The following is a 15,561-nucleotide window of genomic DNA, read 5'->3' as shown; positions in this document are numbered from 1 at the left end:
TCACTCCCAAGTGAAACCCACTGGGGTCATTTCTGACCTTGAGCCCCGCCTTTGCTCTGTGCTGCAGGTGATGGACAGAACTTGGTGACAGAGGACGTGACCGTGGTGGAGGGGGACGTGGCCACCATCAGCTGCCGCGTCAAGAACAGCGACGACTCGGTGATCCAGCTCCTGAACCCCAACAGGCAGACCATCTATTTCAGAGATTTCAGGCGTAAGTTGATGGTTCCTCGTTTGGTCATGACTCCTCCTCTTGCACTCAGGACATGGCATTTGCTGAGATCCCTCCTGTTTGTGCAATGTTGGGCACTTAGAGTTCACTGGATCTGCAGAGACAGGTGAGATGGACAATCATAATCTTCCCCTTAATGGAAGACTTCACAGTCCCCTCTAAAAGTCAGAGCATCTTCCTTTGCAATGGGAATTGATTGTTGTAATTCAGGGTGAATTGCAATTGAATGCCAAATATTTAGCTGACACAAACAAATTGAACAGGGCGACACCGAGACAGCGCAGTGCTCTCGGGAATAATCTCTTCAGAGCAAAGACTGAACATTTCAGGACAATCTGTGCCGCTTTATACCCAAACTGAAATCTCTCATCACTTGCATGTCCAGTGGATAAGCCTGTCCTGTGGTGACAGTGCCATGGTAGCTGCAGTGAGACACTTTAAATGGTCTGTGTTAGTGTCACTGTGGGGACACGCCTGTACTCTCTGCCCAGGAAGCAACAGGACAGGAAAAAACCTTTAAATTCTGCTTCTCCCAATTCCTTCCTCATTTAGGCTGTCCCTGAGTGCCTACAGTTGTTGCTGGGGCTGTACAGACACCATAAGCATTTTACCTACACAACCCTAAGCCACCTGGTAATAAAACCATGTCCAAAGATTTCATGCTGTGCCCTGTGATTGGCTCATGTTGATTATTTGAAATCATTTGAGAACCAAAAGATTTTTATAGGTCCAGCTTCAAGGTAGGAAGCAGCGAATCAGGAGCCCGGGGGTGCTCACCTTGGTGTGCTGCTGTCTGTGGGGATCTTTGGGATCGTGGTGTGGCAGGAAGGGGATGTTGCCTCTCTCCGTGCAGTCACCCAGGCTGTGCTTGCCCCACAGCCCTGAAGGACAGCAGATTCCAGCTGGTGAACTTCTCCAACAGCGAGCTGCGAGTGTCCCTGACCAACGTGTCCATCTCTGATGAAGGGAGGTACTTCTGCCAGCTCTACACCGACCCCCCCCAGGAGATCTACACCACCATCACGGTGCTGGGTAAGGAGCCTGCAGGCCCTGCACACACAGGGTCAGTGGGATGGGGTTCTGTGCAGCACTGGGGGGGCTCCAGCCCCCTGGAGAGGGGCTGCAAGCGAGGATTTGAACCATGAGTGCTGGTGGCCAGGCTGGTGTGGCCAGGGCAGCGACGTGCTGCTCTGCTCCAGCAGTTCCTGATGATTAGCAGCAGCTTTTAAGGCTCTGTTAATGGGAGAACCCGAATCAGGGAGGGTGACTTAATGTAAGATCTCACTTGCTGATTAGTTTAAATCTTCCTTCTTTTGCTTAATGAGATTTGGGTCTTAGGTTTTTATACGTTGTTAAGTGATGTTTATAAGCAGTTTTACTCTTGCTATTACAGTTATCAACACCTTCAAAGTTTCCCTGCACTTTCCAGCACTCACAGGCACAGGAAGCTCTTCTAGCTCCTGCCTCTAATCGTGCACAAGCAAAAAACAGTTTGTTGGATTTGATTTCACTGCTGGCAATGCTGAGAAGGTGTTTGAAAGGAGAATACTCATTTCATTCACCTGTAAGCCAGCACCGCATGTCTTTCAAGTGCGAGACATAATGCAGGTTTTTGTTGGGTTTTTTTAAGCATGAATCATGCTTTAGAACTGAGGGAAAAGTCAGTTTTCTTGCCTTGTACTTCAGTTGTTTTTGAGAAGCCTTTGTGGCATGGCCAGTGTGTGTGCTGCCTTTCCCCCCCATCCATAAAGGAGGTGGTTTCTTGTCACCTTTGTCGTGTTCTCAGGTCAAACCTCAGCTCAGGAAGCAGGCAAGGATGAGGGAGGTTTATTAGCAGGAGATGAAGGGGGGGGTGTTAGTACTTGCATGGAGAGATTGGGCACTCTGACGCCAGGGATGGCTTGTCTTGCCTGTCTTTCCTATTATTGGCTCCCTAATTAGGGGAACTAATGAGCCAGGGTGGAGGAGTGGTGCTCAGTGTTGGCGTTGGCTGGTCCTCCCAGGAACGTGTCCCCCACAAAAATCTCGTGGCCATCACCCAGCCTCTGATAGAAATCAAAGGCTGGTTTTGCTGGCCTGCCTGTGATGCTGCCAGCCCGGGAGAGGCAGAGGGAGGTGCTGAGGTGTCCCCCTTTGCAGCTGGCATTCGGGGGGAGCTGCACGTTTGCTTCAGCACTTTCATGTCTACTGTGACACAATATGTAGATTTATTCATGCTTAATTGGAACATGTGAAAGTCTCAAATATGTAGCTCATTCTGTTCTTTTTAGAGAGAAGCCACAAGTGACTAATTAGTCCATTTGATCATCTGGATGGTATTTATACATATTTGTTCTTCATTAGCTTTAAGACCTGTGAGTCACATCTGAACTGTGCAGTTGCTTAATCACATTGATCAGAGCAAAGTTGAGTTTCCTTTGGAAGTTCTGGGATTTTCTGAAGCCGTGACTCTGCCATAAGAGCTCTCGCTGTTCACTTTTTCCTGGGTTTTGCCTTGCTGCTGGTGCTTTCATGGGAAAGAGATTCCCTTGTTCCCATGTCTTAATTTTTAAGCTCATTTGTCCCATTTCTGGGCTGGGCTGCAGTGGTTGTTACCCCTGAAGTTACAGCCTGTTTCTCACTGTTACTGGATGATTTTTCATTGGGTACAATCTTCCAGCTTTGTGTTTTGGGAGACTCCTGATCTAGGGAAGATGTGTGCTTGGGCAGAGCAGCAGATCTCCACCCCAAAGGATGTGGCTCTTGTGGCTGGGTGTAGAGCCAGCTCCCTCCTCCTCTCTTTGGGGTGGTTTTGGGGGGGTTTGTGGGGGTGTGATGAGGGGCAGGGCTGTTCCCAAGGGATGGTGTTCCACTCCAGGCTTGCATTCAGTGGCTTTTTGAGCGTCTTAAATGAGGTTGATGTTTGCTGGCCTGCTTCCATGCTCACGGCTGAGCCTTGGAGCTGAACAGCAGGAGAGAAAAATTGCCGTGGAGGTTAGAGGCTTGGTAAGTAATGCAGTGCCAAGTGTCAGCTTTTGTGTTTCCTCTCCTTGTCAGAGAAGTCAGGAAATGTGCACGGAGTCAAGCTGGATTTTTAAATAGCAGCACACACCCGAGTAGTGCAGGAGGCTGCGGCTCTCCCTGGAACGGTGCCTGCTTGGGAGAGGGAACACAAAGTTACAACCCTGATAAGTAATAATTTGTGAGACTGCGGTGATTATTAGGTGGAGAGTGAAAGTGCTCACTCCAATTACTGCAAAACCACCTATCAAAGGGTTTGATTGATTGAAAGATCAAATAAATGCCGGTTGCTTGTTTCCTTCAGTAGATTTTACATCTTTTCCTCAAGGTTTTGTCCCGTGTTAGTGATCAAAAGATGTTTTTTTTCATCTGGTTTGTGTTGTGTTTCCCATTCCAGTCCCCCCACGCAATTTGGTGATTGATATCGAGAAAGAAACCGCCGTGGAGGGAGAGGAGATCGAGCTGAACTGCACCGCCATGGCCAGCAGACCAGCCACCACCATCAGATGGTTCAAAGGCAACAAGGAGCTAACGGGTAGATGTGTCCTCTCAGTCCCTTGCTTTGTTCAGGGAGCTGGAGTGATTTATGTAACGCTGGGTGTTTGTTCTCTGCTGCCAGTTTAAGGGGGAAAAAAAGTAAAAAAAGTAGAGCGAGCTTCTTTGAGCGCCAGCTGAGGAACAAAGGACTGTGTGGGCAGACAGATTATTCCCTAACGCAGGGGGCTGAACTCCCTTTGGTCCTCTGCCTACCTGCCAGCCTCGAGTGCTGGGTTCTGGAGCCCTGCTGTAACTGCAGGTGACCTTGAGGAGCCCAGGGCTGTGCACTGAATTCATTTCTGCATGGCTTGTGTAGCTTCCTGCCCTGTCTCAGGTACAAGAGGGATCGTCTGCGCTTTGGGCTGTAAAGATTTGCAATTCACCTTCATGTCTAGCTCCCTTGTTTGTCGAGCGTTTTCCCTGTGTTTGGTTGAATATTCATCTAAGATGGGTTTCTCTCACTCCCTGAAGTCTGGTGGCTCCCAGTACTTGCACATTCAAGTCACTGGCTCTGATTGCATGTGACACACTGTTAGTTTAAGTCTGCATATAGATGTGAGCTTGGTTGACAACACCTTTGTGCTTTACCCAGTCTGAGACACTGACGGACTCTCTGCAGAAGTCCAGACTCATTACTTCAAACCCACCCCCTTGCAAGGACAGGATAAAATCCTCTCATTAAGCCCAACACTTCAGATCATTTGAGCAGGCCCCATGCTGGGAGGATGCTGGTACAGGTGGGATGCAAACCTGCTGCCTGGTGAGGTGGTGCCCTGCTGCATCCCAGCACTGTGCTGTGCAGGGAGTTAATGATCCTGTTCTGGTTCCCTTCCCCATATCATGGGCAGCAGGACAAAGTGTTTTTCCCTTTCTGCCTGACCTGTGCAGCTTCTTGACTGAGTTTTCTTGTGTTAGCAGTCGAATCCCAGCTTTGAGTTCTCTGGGAAGAATGCTGAGCTTCATGTAATACCATCTCACCCTGCTCAGTCTTCAGATATTTTTTTTAACGGAGTAGAGACTGAAACATTTGGCTGTGAGTTTGTGAATCACAGGAAGTGTGGCTTTGCCCATGGGAAAGCTTTTCCTCCAAATATCAAGGGGTGTCTGCATGTGTCACCTGTTTCACTCTCATATATTATACAGCAATATTTGCTGTCTGCAAGAGCTCTGCTACAGAAGTTACTCTTAGCAATTTTGCCTGTGAATTCTTAAATAAAGAAGCACAGATCAGAGTGGAACTGCGCTGTCAGCGGGTGCTTGCTGAGTTCCTGGAAAAATCCTTTTTCTCCTGTCTTGTCTCGTCTCGTTTTGTCTTGTCTTCCTGCTTGTTTCCATCACGGCATCCCTCAGGCAGCCAGTCCCGAGCTGGGCTCCCCTCCCTGCCGAATGCTCCCACCTATCCACACTCAGCTTTTAATTCATTTAATCTGTTAAATCACTTTTGTAGCTAATTGTTGATTCAGCAGTGGGAGGGGATCTGTAGCTCATTGACTGAAGAGTTTGGGGATTTGGGGTGGTGTTAATCGCTGCGGTAACATTGCAGGACGGGATGGGTGCCCAAAGGGAACGCGGGCAGGAGGGAGCTGGCCTGGCTGCAGGGCTGTCCCCACCCTGTGCTGACCCCCCTGTCGCTGTTCCCTGCCCCAGGCAAGTCGGAGGTGGAGCGGTGGTCCGACATGTACACGGTGACCAGCCAGCTGCTGCTGAAGGTGGGGCGCGAGGACGACGGCGTCCCCGTCATCTGCCTGGTGGATCACCCTGCGGTCAAAGACTTGCAGACACAGCGCTACCTGGAAGTCATGTGTGAGTAGCAGAACCCTTAATTCTCTTCATGTGTGAAGTTGTGTGCTTGGGAGTTCAGGAGCCGTTCCCTACATGTTAAAATTCCGACATCCGTGAGGATTATATCCTGTTACATAGAAATCATAAACACAATGTAAGGTAACACTTCACGACTTTTCCAGCCCTCTGTGATACCATAAATACTTTGTTCTCTGATGAAATAACTCTCTGTATATACAATTTGCATCAAAGGTTTCTGGCTGGGCTTTTTAATTGTCAGCACGGATTAAATCTGAGTATTTTTCTTCTAGCAACCTTCTTACCTCTGAAAAGTGCTTCTCCCCTTTCAAAGCAACTGGCCACCGTGGCGAGTTTACTGGCAAAAACTGGGTACTGTGCAAGAGAAACTCAGTGTTGTGCACTGTGAACATACAGCATCAGCTGGATTTGTACATCAGAGCATGGAGTTCTCTGGAATCTGTAGGAGCAGTGCTGATTGAAGCCAGCCTATTTCCTGTACTGCTCCTGACATGTTCATTGTTAATAATGCATCTCACTTCCCTTAGGAGCTGCTCCACTGTACATGACAGCAGCAAGCAGGTACCTGGAAATAGCTGTGGTCCCAAATGCGCCTGGTGGAGATTTTGGAGCTGTGTACGTGCATCCCTCTGTTCTGAAACATCTCCCAAAAGCAAAGTGGGATGGTCCCTACAGCGAGGCCGTGTGCTTGGAAAGCCAGGCCCTGAGACAATTCAAAGCCCTTGTTTTTGTAGGGTCCCTTCAACTACATCGCACTGAAAGCAGGAGAGGAAGTTTTGTATTAATTTATTTCATCTGCTTCATTATGTAGTTTCATTATGAACATCTTGGTTACAATTCTCGTATCTCCAAAACTAGCGGGAAGTAATGTTCCTGTAATGAGGAAAACAGGAATGATCAGATACTGCCTAAATTGACAGATACGAGATTTCTTGCGACTGTGCTAATGTGTAATTCATTTATGCAAACTTAATGTCCATTAACATTTCTTGCAGAGCTCCATTAGCTTTAATAATACATTAGCACCTTTGTGAGGCGTGATCAAATACTTAACGGGGAAGAGCAAAAAATGCCATCCACCCTGTTGTGTGAGGGGATTGGAACTCGCTGGGCTGGAAGGGCGTTGGACAACCTTGAGGCTTCCCTGCAGAAATCTCTCTGGAATCCTGGTGGTGTGGTGGAATAGGAGAGTGCCACTGTTTTGGGGGGGATAAAGCGAAATTTTTTTCTCTTCTTCCTCAAATAAATCCCTCCTTAGCCACTTCAGTTTGCAGCCTTAGGGGTTGCCCATGCAGTGAGGGAAAAGCACCCTTAAAGCACAGTTCTTTGTTCAATTCTGCTTTTAGTGCTGATTTTTGCATCTCCTTGGGCTGTTCCAGAGCTGTTTGTGGGAATGAGGGAAGGAGCCTCTTTGGGAGGGAACAGGGATGAGCAGGAGAAGGGATTCAGACTGATTTGGTTTTATGTTCTGAATTAAGCTCTGAGCTTGTTAAAAGTAATTATGTTCCAGTGTGGGGACTTGACCCCATTAGCCCAGTCTGTTCCTTGAGTGGACACCAGCAGATGGCCAGAGAGGAGCCCCAGCCCAAGAACTTGTCCTGCATTGTGACCTTGTGGCTCGATGGCCTGGAGCATGGCCAGACACCTGCATTTCATACCTGCTGCAGGGCTTTAGCTTAAGGAAAAGGCAGTTTCAGAGCAAAGTCTTGCCCTGGAGCTTCTGCTGTCTGACGATGATGATTTGTTGGCCAGTGGGAGAGTGTGGGCAGGAGGAAGAGCCTCTTGTCCTTGCACACAGGCATCTCCATCAGTGCTCCCATGGAGCTCTGCCCTGGGGGGCTGGGGCTCCTGCACTGACACCTTCTCAGCTGATTTTGGATGTGGAATGTGCAGCAGAGGATGCTTCTCCAGCTGCTGCCCGTGCCCCCACTGTCCATGGCATGTCCTTGCAGGCACCCAGCTAGCAGGTCTCTGCTGCAGTGGTACTCAGAATTCCTTGCTCATCCTGTGTGGATGCAGCTGCTTGCCCTGCAGCAGGTCAGTTACCTGGGCTGCCTGTTCCACTCTCTGCTCCGACATCCTCTGCCCACAAATCCTGCCCGCTCCCCTCACGGGCACAGCGGATCCGCCCCTTCAGAACATCAGCAGGGCACAAGAAAATGTTTTTCTCAGCAGATGTTATATTTCTCTGCACTTAATGCATCCAACTGGAGCATGAAATGTGTTGGGGAAGGACAGGAGGATGATGGATGGAGCCTGCTCAGATAATGAGGTATTTTTTGTCTGACTAAATTTCAGAGTAGGGAGATATTTCTTCTGAGATGCAACTAAAAAGTTGTGGGGTTTGTTTTCCAAGAAAAAAGCAGAAAAGAGCAGTGCTGGGTGCTAACTTGCCCTGTTCATGGAGTAAGCCATTTGTTGCATATCTGCCCTGGCACAGTGGTGAAGTTTGAGGTGAATGCCTTCACGTGGCTGTAGGGTGTGTTACTGAAAAGAAATCTCTGTGAACAAACAGTGGAACATGTGAAACCCTCCCCTAACACTCCTCAAAAGCAAAGCAGGGCTGCACTGAGAGCGTGGTGCACTCACAGTGGCCACAGCACTGCCATGCCTGAGGAGCATCCTCAGCCCTGGCACTGGAGTGGAAATTGGAAATGTCCCCAGGTCTGCTGCAGCCACTCTTTCTGTGCATCCGTCAGTGAGCGATGGGACACCAGCGCGTTGGGTGTAATTTTAGAAAGGAAATGAAGCAACAAAATGCATTAAAATGTCGTTAAGGAGCTGAGTGGAACCAGATATTCTGGGAGACGTGCGAGTTGAGCCCTTGTGGTGCGTTTGCTGCCCTCATTACATGACACTGGGAACGAGCATCGGACCTGGAGTTTGGCCTTTTCTCTGGGCTGGCTTTTTGTCCTTTTCTGAAGTTATAATTACCTGTGCATTCATTTTTGTGATACTTACATGTGTACCTTTAAAGGCTGCCCTAGTGGAGTCTTGTTGCAGCCTCTGCTGTTGCGATAGGAGAACTTTTTGTGCCCAATTATGTTTAAAATCAGCCACATACGTTTGCTGCCGCATCTCCAGTAATCCTTACATTTCCGTCCAGTACAAATATTAATTGCATAGTTTGCAGTGAAGTTATTAACATCAATGTAATTTATCATCTGGAGATCGCTAAAAGCGAATAAATGAGTTGTTTTGTTCAGTGAGGTGTTGACCCCTTCAGAAACTTTGATTTAAAGCTGTTTTTTTTTCTTTTAGTGAATATGAAAAGCACCACAATCAGCCGAGTGTTCAGTTATTTGATTTTCTGGGGCATTAGCCACTCTTGTTTGTGACATTTCCCAGTTGGGTGCTCGTTTGTGAGCTCATTAATAAGGTTTTCTCGGAGGAATGTTGTTGGGAGCACGGAGCGTGTGGGGCGACCGGGGCTCTGCCATTTGCAGGCATTAAGCAGCAGAGTGTGCTTAAATATTAAAAGAGAAGTGTTTATCCCCAAAATGCCTGTCGGGTTCTGGCATTCCTTTCCCCGCAACAAGCAAAATGATTAAATTGCTTTCGTTAAGGGTGAATTTTGCAGAGTCGTGTTTGGGGTTGACAGGCTCTTCCAGACAAGCTGTGATCTGCCAGTCCTGCTCATTCCTTATTTTAGACACGGGATCTATTTATTGGATAGATTTCTGTATTTTGGCTGAAAATCAGCAGTGCAGCCTCTCGTCCTTGTCAGAGGTGAGGAGCAGGCAGGGGATTGCCAGGCTGGGCTGGCTTTGACGCAGAGTGCATTCCTGATGAGCAGCCCCGCTGGATTTTGGAATGAAGGTGGCTGTTGTTTACACCTGAGGATCAGTGTTAACTTTGCTGACTCCTTTTAATATTGAAAAACACATTTTTCCTGCTCTTCCCCGAGTGAGATCAGAGACTGCCACAAGTCAGTTTTTTGAGCAGCTCTTTTTGGCACAGAAGAGAGCAGGGATGAGGAGCTGGATGAAGCAATGCCCACCTGGAGGGAGATGTGTTGAGCATTATCTGGGAAATGCTGAGGCTGGATTTACCTACACTGGGCAGGAAGGAGGCTTGGCCTGCAGATCCTGCTCCCAGGGATGCCATCTGCCGCCAGGTTTGCCAAGAGGTACGTCAGCAATTCATGCAGGGAACCAGAAAACGGATTTTAAACTTGGACCCGGCACCTCCTTGCCTGGCAGAGGCCAGAGCCTGCTGGGCTGAAGCACTGGCAGAGTCCAGGCTGCCAGTTTCTCTGCCGGCTGGGGCCTGGCGCTGCCAAAAGCACCACGTGCTGCCTTCCCAACCCTTGGGAAGAAGCCTTTTGGGTGTTTCCAGCCTCACAGGGAGCGTGCCCTCTGGGCTGGGTTGTCTCTGGGAGGGTCTCACAGCCCCTGGAGCACCCCTGGGTGCACGGGGAGCCGCGCTTGCCAAATCTGCCTGGTGCGGGTGTGGGGCAGTGAGCTCGCCTGCCTTCGAGGTCGTGGGCTGGCCTGATGAAAGGAAACGGGTGGAAATAATAGGCTTAGGCTTTTGTAAGGCCCCGAACTCGGTGTAATGTTTTATCTCGGCTGATTAATGACATCTAAGCATTATCGATGAAGCGCATGTTTAAATGGATTAAGAAATCACTAACTGGCAGATCTCAAAGGATAGTCATTAGGGAGTAATCAGCAGTGCTGGTATTTTTAGAGGGAACGCAGGGGCCTGGGTGCTTGGCCCAATGCTGTTCAGTTGAAGCATTTGAAGTTCTTAAAAAGTCACTGTTAATAATCTTTGCTGATGGCACAAAAATGGGGCGAGCAGCTAAAAAAGGAAGAACTGGGACAAATGCAGAATAACTGGAGTGGTTTGGTAAGCTCCCAAGCGCGGAGCTTGAGAGCTGTGAAAGTCAATGGGTGCAGGCTTCAGTGGTCTGTGGCATCCTGAGGGGAGGTGAGGGTTTTGGGGTGCACGGTGGCCCCAGCAGACCCCGGTGCACGGGCACGCGCCGTGCCTGTTGTGAGAGAAATCTCATCAAATGCAGAATGGCTTTGTAATAAGTTTTTCAAATTGGCTGCTGCTACAGTGTAACCTTTAGACGACTGGTATTTAACCTTGTATATCACTCTGAGCTTTTGAATGAATTTAGCTTAATAAAGGTGCCTTATTAAATTACGAGGCTGTTTTTTTTAAGCTGCTAGAAAGAGGCATAGTAGGAAATAGCTGTGGGTTGTTGGGTCTAATTGGCTGCCATGGAGCATGCAGGGCCTCGGGTGCACAGATGCAAGTGTTTATTTTTGTGTAGCAATCCAGTGGTGTGATGTTACGAAGCTCCAAGTTGAGGATTTTCGGGCACTGGAATGCGCTTGGTGGTGGAACCTGCCACTTCCTGCTGGTGACCTGTGTTACCACCCGAGGTGGTCACCACCCCACCTCACAGAGCTGCAGGCATCACTGCTGGAGCAGTCCTGTGTACCAGGGCGGTGGCAGACAGCTGGAGCAAGCCTTGGAGCTGTCAGAGCTGTGTCCATGTGCTGCTAAATGTCACCGGAGCCGGGCTCGGGGTCCCAGAGCGCTCGGCATTTCACAAACCCGCGCTCGGAGTCCATCATCTGCAGGAAATACACTGACTCGCTGAGAGGCAGGCTGTGGGCCCGGGAAGGAGGGTTTAACATTGTCTAAAGGCACGTCCTTAAACAAAGGGAAAAAGACACCACTGCCCCTCCAGATTCTTGAGTGAAGTTATTTTTGCATGCTGTGAGCCTAATGCCAGCCCATCCTCTGGAGTGTCCAGCCATCCCTCTGCATCCCTTAGGCTCGGGTACATTTTCCTAAGTGCCCTCTGTAACTCCCAGCATGCTGACAAGGGTTTGCTGTGGTAACCATTGGGAAGTTCTTGACTTCAGCAGTGTTGACACGTGTGCTGATAAACCCAGATTCCTGTTGCAGGTGACACCTGGACAGTGCCTGGATGAGTTATTTTTGCATGCTGTGAGCCGAATGCCAGCCCGTCCTCTGGAGTGTCCAGCCACTCCTCTGCATCCTTCAGGCTCGGGTACATTTTCCTAAGTGCCCTCCCAGCATGCTGACAAGGGTTTGCTGTGGTAACCATTGGGAAGTTCTTGACTTCAGCAGTGTTGACACGTGTGCTGATAAACCCAGATTCCTGTTGCAGGTGACACCTGGACAGTGCCTGGATCCACTTCGCTGCCACTGTTGGTTGGATGAAGCTCGTGGGGCTGGGAAGTGGCCCTGGAAGGGTGGGAGCTCATGGAGCTGGCAGTTTGTGCTCAGTACAGTGAGCCTGGGTGTATTCCTCCTGATTTCCATAAGTAATTGTCATTAGTAAACAGCTCATTAGAAGTACTAAACTCACCTAATGGAAAGGTGCATCAGGAGATGCAAACAGCAAAAGGAGGTGTTTCAGTCTGTGTGCTGAGTCAGCTGGGCTGGGGAGGTTTCCTGTTCCTTCCACAGCACGGATATAAGACCATCCACGTTCCTGGCACGGGCTGCTGGTGCTGCTGCAAAGCACATCAGAAGTGGGGAGCAGATGGCCGTGGGGTGGGAATTGTGGACGGGAGTGGTGAGCACAGTGCCGAGGATGTGGTGTGTGATTTATTTGCTGCACAACACCAGGTGAACTTGTCCTCCCGTGCTCCTTGTGCAGAGCTATTGCCACTCCAGGACTGGAGGGCGTTTCCAGGCACACCGAAGCTGCCCCATGTCCTGTGGGACTGGGACTGGGACTGGGACTTGTCCCTCCTGCTGGTGACACCCTGAAGTGCTGCCACCACCCCCAGCCCACAAGGACAGCCCAGTTCCAGAGCTGCAGGAAGCATCTGTAACAGGGATTAGTTGATGAAATGTTGTGGTAGAGTCATCTCGGGAGAGGATTTACTTGTGTAGCTTATTCCATTACTGAAAATTATGAGAGTTTAAATTGGTTAAATCCTGACACGCGGGTTTTTTTTTCCTAATCTCTATTATTCCATAGGAGGCATGTTAATGAGTTAAACACAGTTAATAAAATGCAGCCAGCCAATATTTTGGGTAGCAGTTACTCTCAAAGGAAATAGAAACATTTAAATGGTTTCAACCTTTATGCATACTGATTTTTTTCCTTCCTTTGTTCCTTACAGTTGAGTAAATTCCTGAAAAATATCTATGGCTTAATGGCACTTGTAGCCTTGAATTGATTTCCTGCACTGATAATGTTTTAGCTACAGCTCAGATTGCGTTTTTAATCTCTGTTTCAGTCATGGGAGGTAATGAATTTTTTAATTGTGGACTCTAGGTTTGTGGTTTGGCTCTTTTTTTCCTGCAGGGTCCTACTAAAGTGTTGTTGAGTTTGCTCCCTAACTATCCATGCTTTAATTCTCTGTTTATTGTAGGATTTAGAGGAGCTTCATCTGGACGAAAGGCAGCCTCCTGTTGTTTACACAGAGGCAGCAGTGGCTGTGGCTCTGTTTGTGTCTCTAACGAGCATCTCTTGTCCAGCCCCGTGTCAGCACCCGCGGACTCCGTGGGGCTGTGGCGCAGGAATCGCCGGCACCCCACAGCACCCTCCCATCCCGGGCACCACGCGCCTCTCCAGCTTCCCCTCAGCACCAAGGCAAAGGAGTTCCTTTCAGCTGGAGCCAGCTGGGGGCTGAGGCGAGCAGCAGGAGCCCTTCCCGGGCAGCGCGGTGCCGCGGCGGGGCTCGCGGCACCGAGCGGGCGCGGCGCGCGCGGGCCGGGGCTCACCAGCCGTGTTTTGTGTCCTGCAGATAAGCCTCAAGTGCGGGTTTCTCAGAATTACCCCTTGCAAGGCCTGACGAGAGAAGGGGAGCCACTGGAGCTGACGTGCACAGCCTTTGGAAAGCCACAGTAAGTTGGACCCTTCCCAGGGATGGCCCGGGGTTGGCCGGTGGTGACGGGACCTTGTGTGGCCACTGTTCCTGTTGCCATTCTCTGCTGGGAAGACGATGGCCCAGAGTGAAGGAGAGAGATGCTTCCTGCACCCAAACATCTGCTGGACTTACTGTGCACCTAATAGCCAAGGAATTTCCACTAGAAAAGCTCCTAGGAGAGCTCCACCATGCAGCAGCTTTCGGGTGCAGAAAGGCAAGGCTCCCAACTGGACACCTCTTCCCCCAGGGAATGGCTTGGGTGGCATTAATCTGCAATTAATCACGGGTTGGTTAATCTGCAAAAGCAAGGCTGGGGGCTGCAGTTGTGGCCCCTGGAGTGCTGGTGTGTGGATGCCAGCCTGGCACCACAGCACTGAGCCCTGGGGGAAGTGGGATGGATCCCCAGGTAAGGCAGTCCATCCTTCTGCTCATGCTGACTCTGTGATGGTTTTCCTCCCCCTTGGTGCCCCGTGTGGTTTTTATAGAATACCAGTTTTTACTCTCTCTCCTCTTCTTGCCAAGCCCTTGAGGCTTTCTTAGGCAGCTGAAGAAATTTATGCATCAGGAAAATCCTGGCAAGGGAGGGTAGATTTTCTCACACTTTCATTGCTGTTCTAATTTAAGTTTTGTCGGCTTTATTTTTTTTTCAAAATACTTTCTCTTCCACTTGGATTTATGGCTGTCAAGTATTTACGATCCTTCTTTATTTTCATCATGTCCATAAGATTTCTGCAAACATTCCTGAGATCTGTCAGTGCCTGCTTGGCAGTGTGCCCAGAGCAGGGGCGTGGGGAGCTGGACCCCGTCCAGCTCGGCGTTGTGGGCAGGGCAGGCACCCAGCACTGAGGAGGCTCAGGCTGCCCTCATCCTCCCTGGTAGCCTACATCCCCTTCCACAGTATTTTCTTGATTCCCATAGTACTTGCTTGATTCCCACTTCCCAGTTTGTTCTGTGTGGCACGAGGCCAATCCCTTCCCTGTGCATCAGAGGCTGGCACGTCCCTGCTGAATTCCGTTTAGTAGCTGTTGCCTGCTCAGAGCCTGCCAAGCCCCTTTGCATTCCTGCTCCCCTGGGTACCTGCAGTGCCTCCCATTTGCTATCAGCTGGGAATCTAATGAACAGGCTTCTCTACATTTTTTCCTTGCAGGCTATGAGTAAGACATCCCCATGTTAAATAGGACAGACACATCTCCCTGGCAGCTTGCCGCTGCACGTTTCGTGGTGCTGGTGATGTGCTGGGAATTGGCTTCTCTAGGTCACTTCACCTGGGTCTCCCAAAGCTAAGAAAATACACAGTAAAATAATGAGCTGGGTTCGGCTCCATCTTTTTAAGACCAAGAGGTTTCATGAAATCTTTTACAGAGGTTTCAGATGAAAGGGGATGTTTCTCCAGTTAAGCAAAGTAATTTCTCTGCAAAATTTGGCAACATAAATATTGGGGGAAGGAAGCTCAGAGGGAAAAGAGACTAGGGAGGAGAAATTTCTATTTGATATTAATACAGATATTTTGTTAGATTAGACACAGCCTCCTAAAAGTATGACAGAAGTGGGAAGATGCTGAAGTGGTCACTTGTGAGGCGTCCAAGGACACACTTCTCTGAGCAGCAGCTACTGTGTCGTGTACCACCTGGGACTCCACAGCACAGAGAGCCCTTTAAAAACTGTAGCCAGGAGCCTTCAAACCCTTCCCACCCATTTTGAAGTTAAACTGCATTTGAGCTGACTCAGGAGCTCTGCTGCCCACTCTGTGCCTCGTGTGCCGGTTCCATGGCAGCGAGGGACAGAACACCAAGCCCATGTCCAAAAGCAGCCAGCCAGTGCCCAGCTGAGTTTGCTTGGTGCTGGATCCATGCAGTAGCATGGCTGGGATGTTGAAGCATCAGGAGCTTCTGCATCATGGCTGTCATGTACTGTTTGGACCCGGGGAAGAGCCAGAGCTGTGGGATACCTTCAGCAACGTGAAGTCCCCCTTGCCAGCCTTGGAGCCAGGCAGGCTGAGAAGTGCTGTGCTGCAGGAAACTCCCCTTTAAGAGGAGTTGAGTGGCATGAAGAATGCTGCAATTTCCTTGCTGAGAAAGAGCTGATCTGTCCCCTCAC

The 15,561-nt window shown here is 49.6% G+C and overlaps 1 protein-coding gene across 1 annotated transcript in view; it reads left to right on the top strand.

Annotated features, from left to right (window-relative positions):
* Positions 1–15,561, top strand: part of CADM1 (cell adhesion molecule 1) — a 132,316-nt gene that overhangs the window by 88,194 nt on the left and 28,561 nt on the right. Inside the window, exons 3-7 of the mRNA XM_039721755.1 lie at positions 68–214; positions 1,112–1,264; positions 3,630–3,767; positions 5,417–5,572; positions 13,342–13,441. Of these exons, the coding sequence (XP_039577689.1) occupies positions 68–214; positions 1,112–1,264; positions 3,630–3,767; positions 5,417–5,572; positions 13,342–13,441 (694 nt within the window). The remainder of the gene's footprint in view (positions 1–67; positions 215–1,111; positions 1,265–3,629; positions 3,768–5,416; positions 5,573–13,341; positions 13,442–15,561) is intronic.

This window comes from Passer montanus, unplaced genomic scaffold, assembly GCF_014805655.1.
Source record: "Passer montanus isolate IOZ18808 unplaced genomic scaffold, ASM1480565v1 scaffold47, whole genome shotgun sequence".
Lineage (NCBI taxonomy): Eukaryota > Metazoa > Chordata > Aves > Passeriformes > Passeridae > Passer > Passer montanus.
Note: the sequence above shows the minus strand (reverse complement) of the source record. Positions and strands in the feature narration are given on the sequence as shown.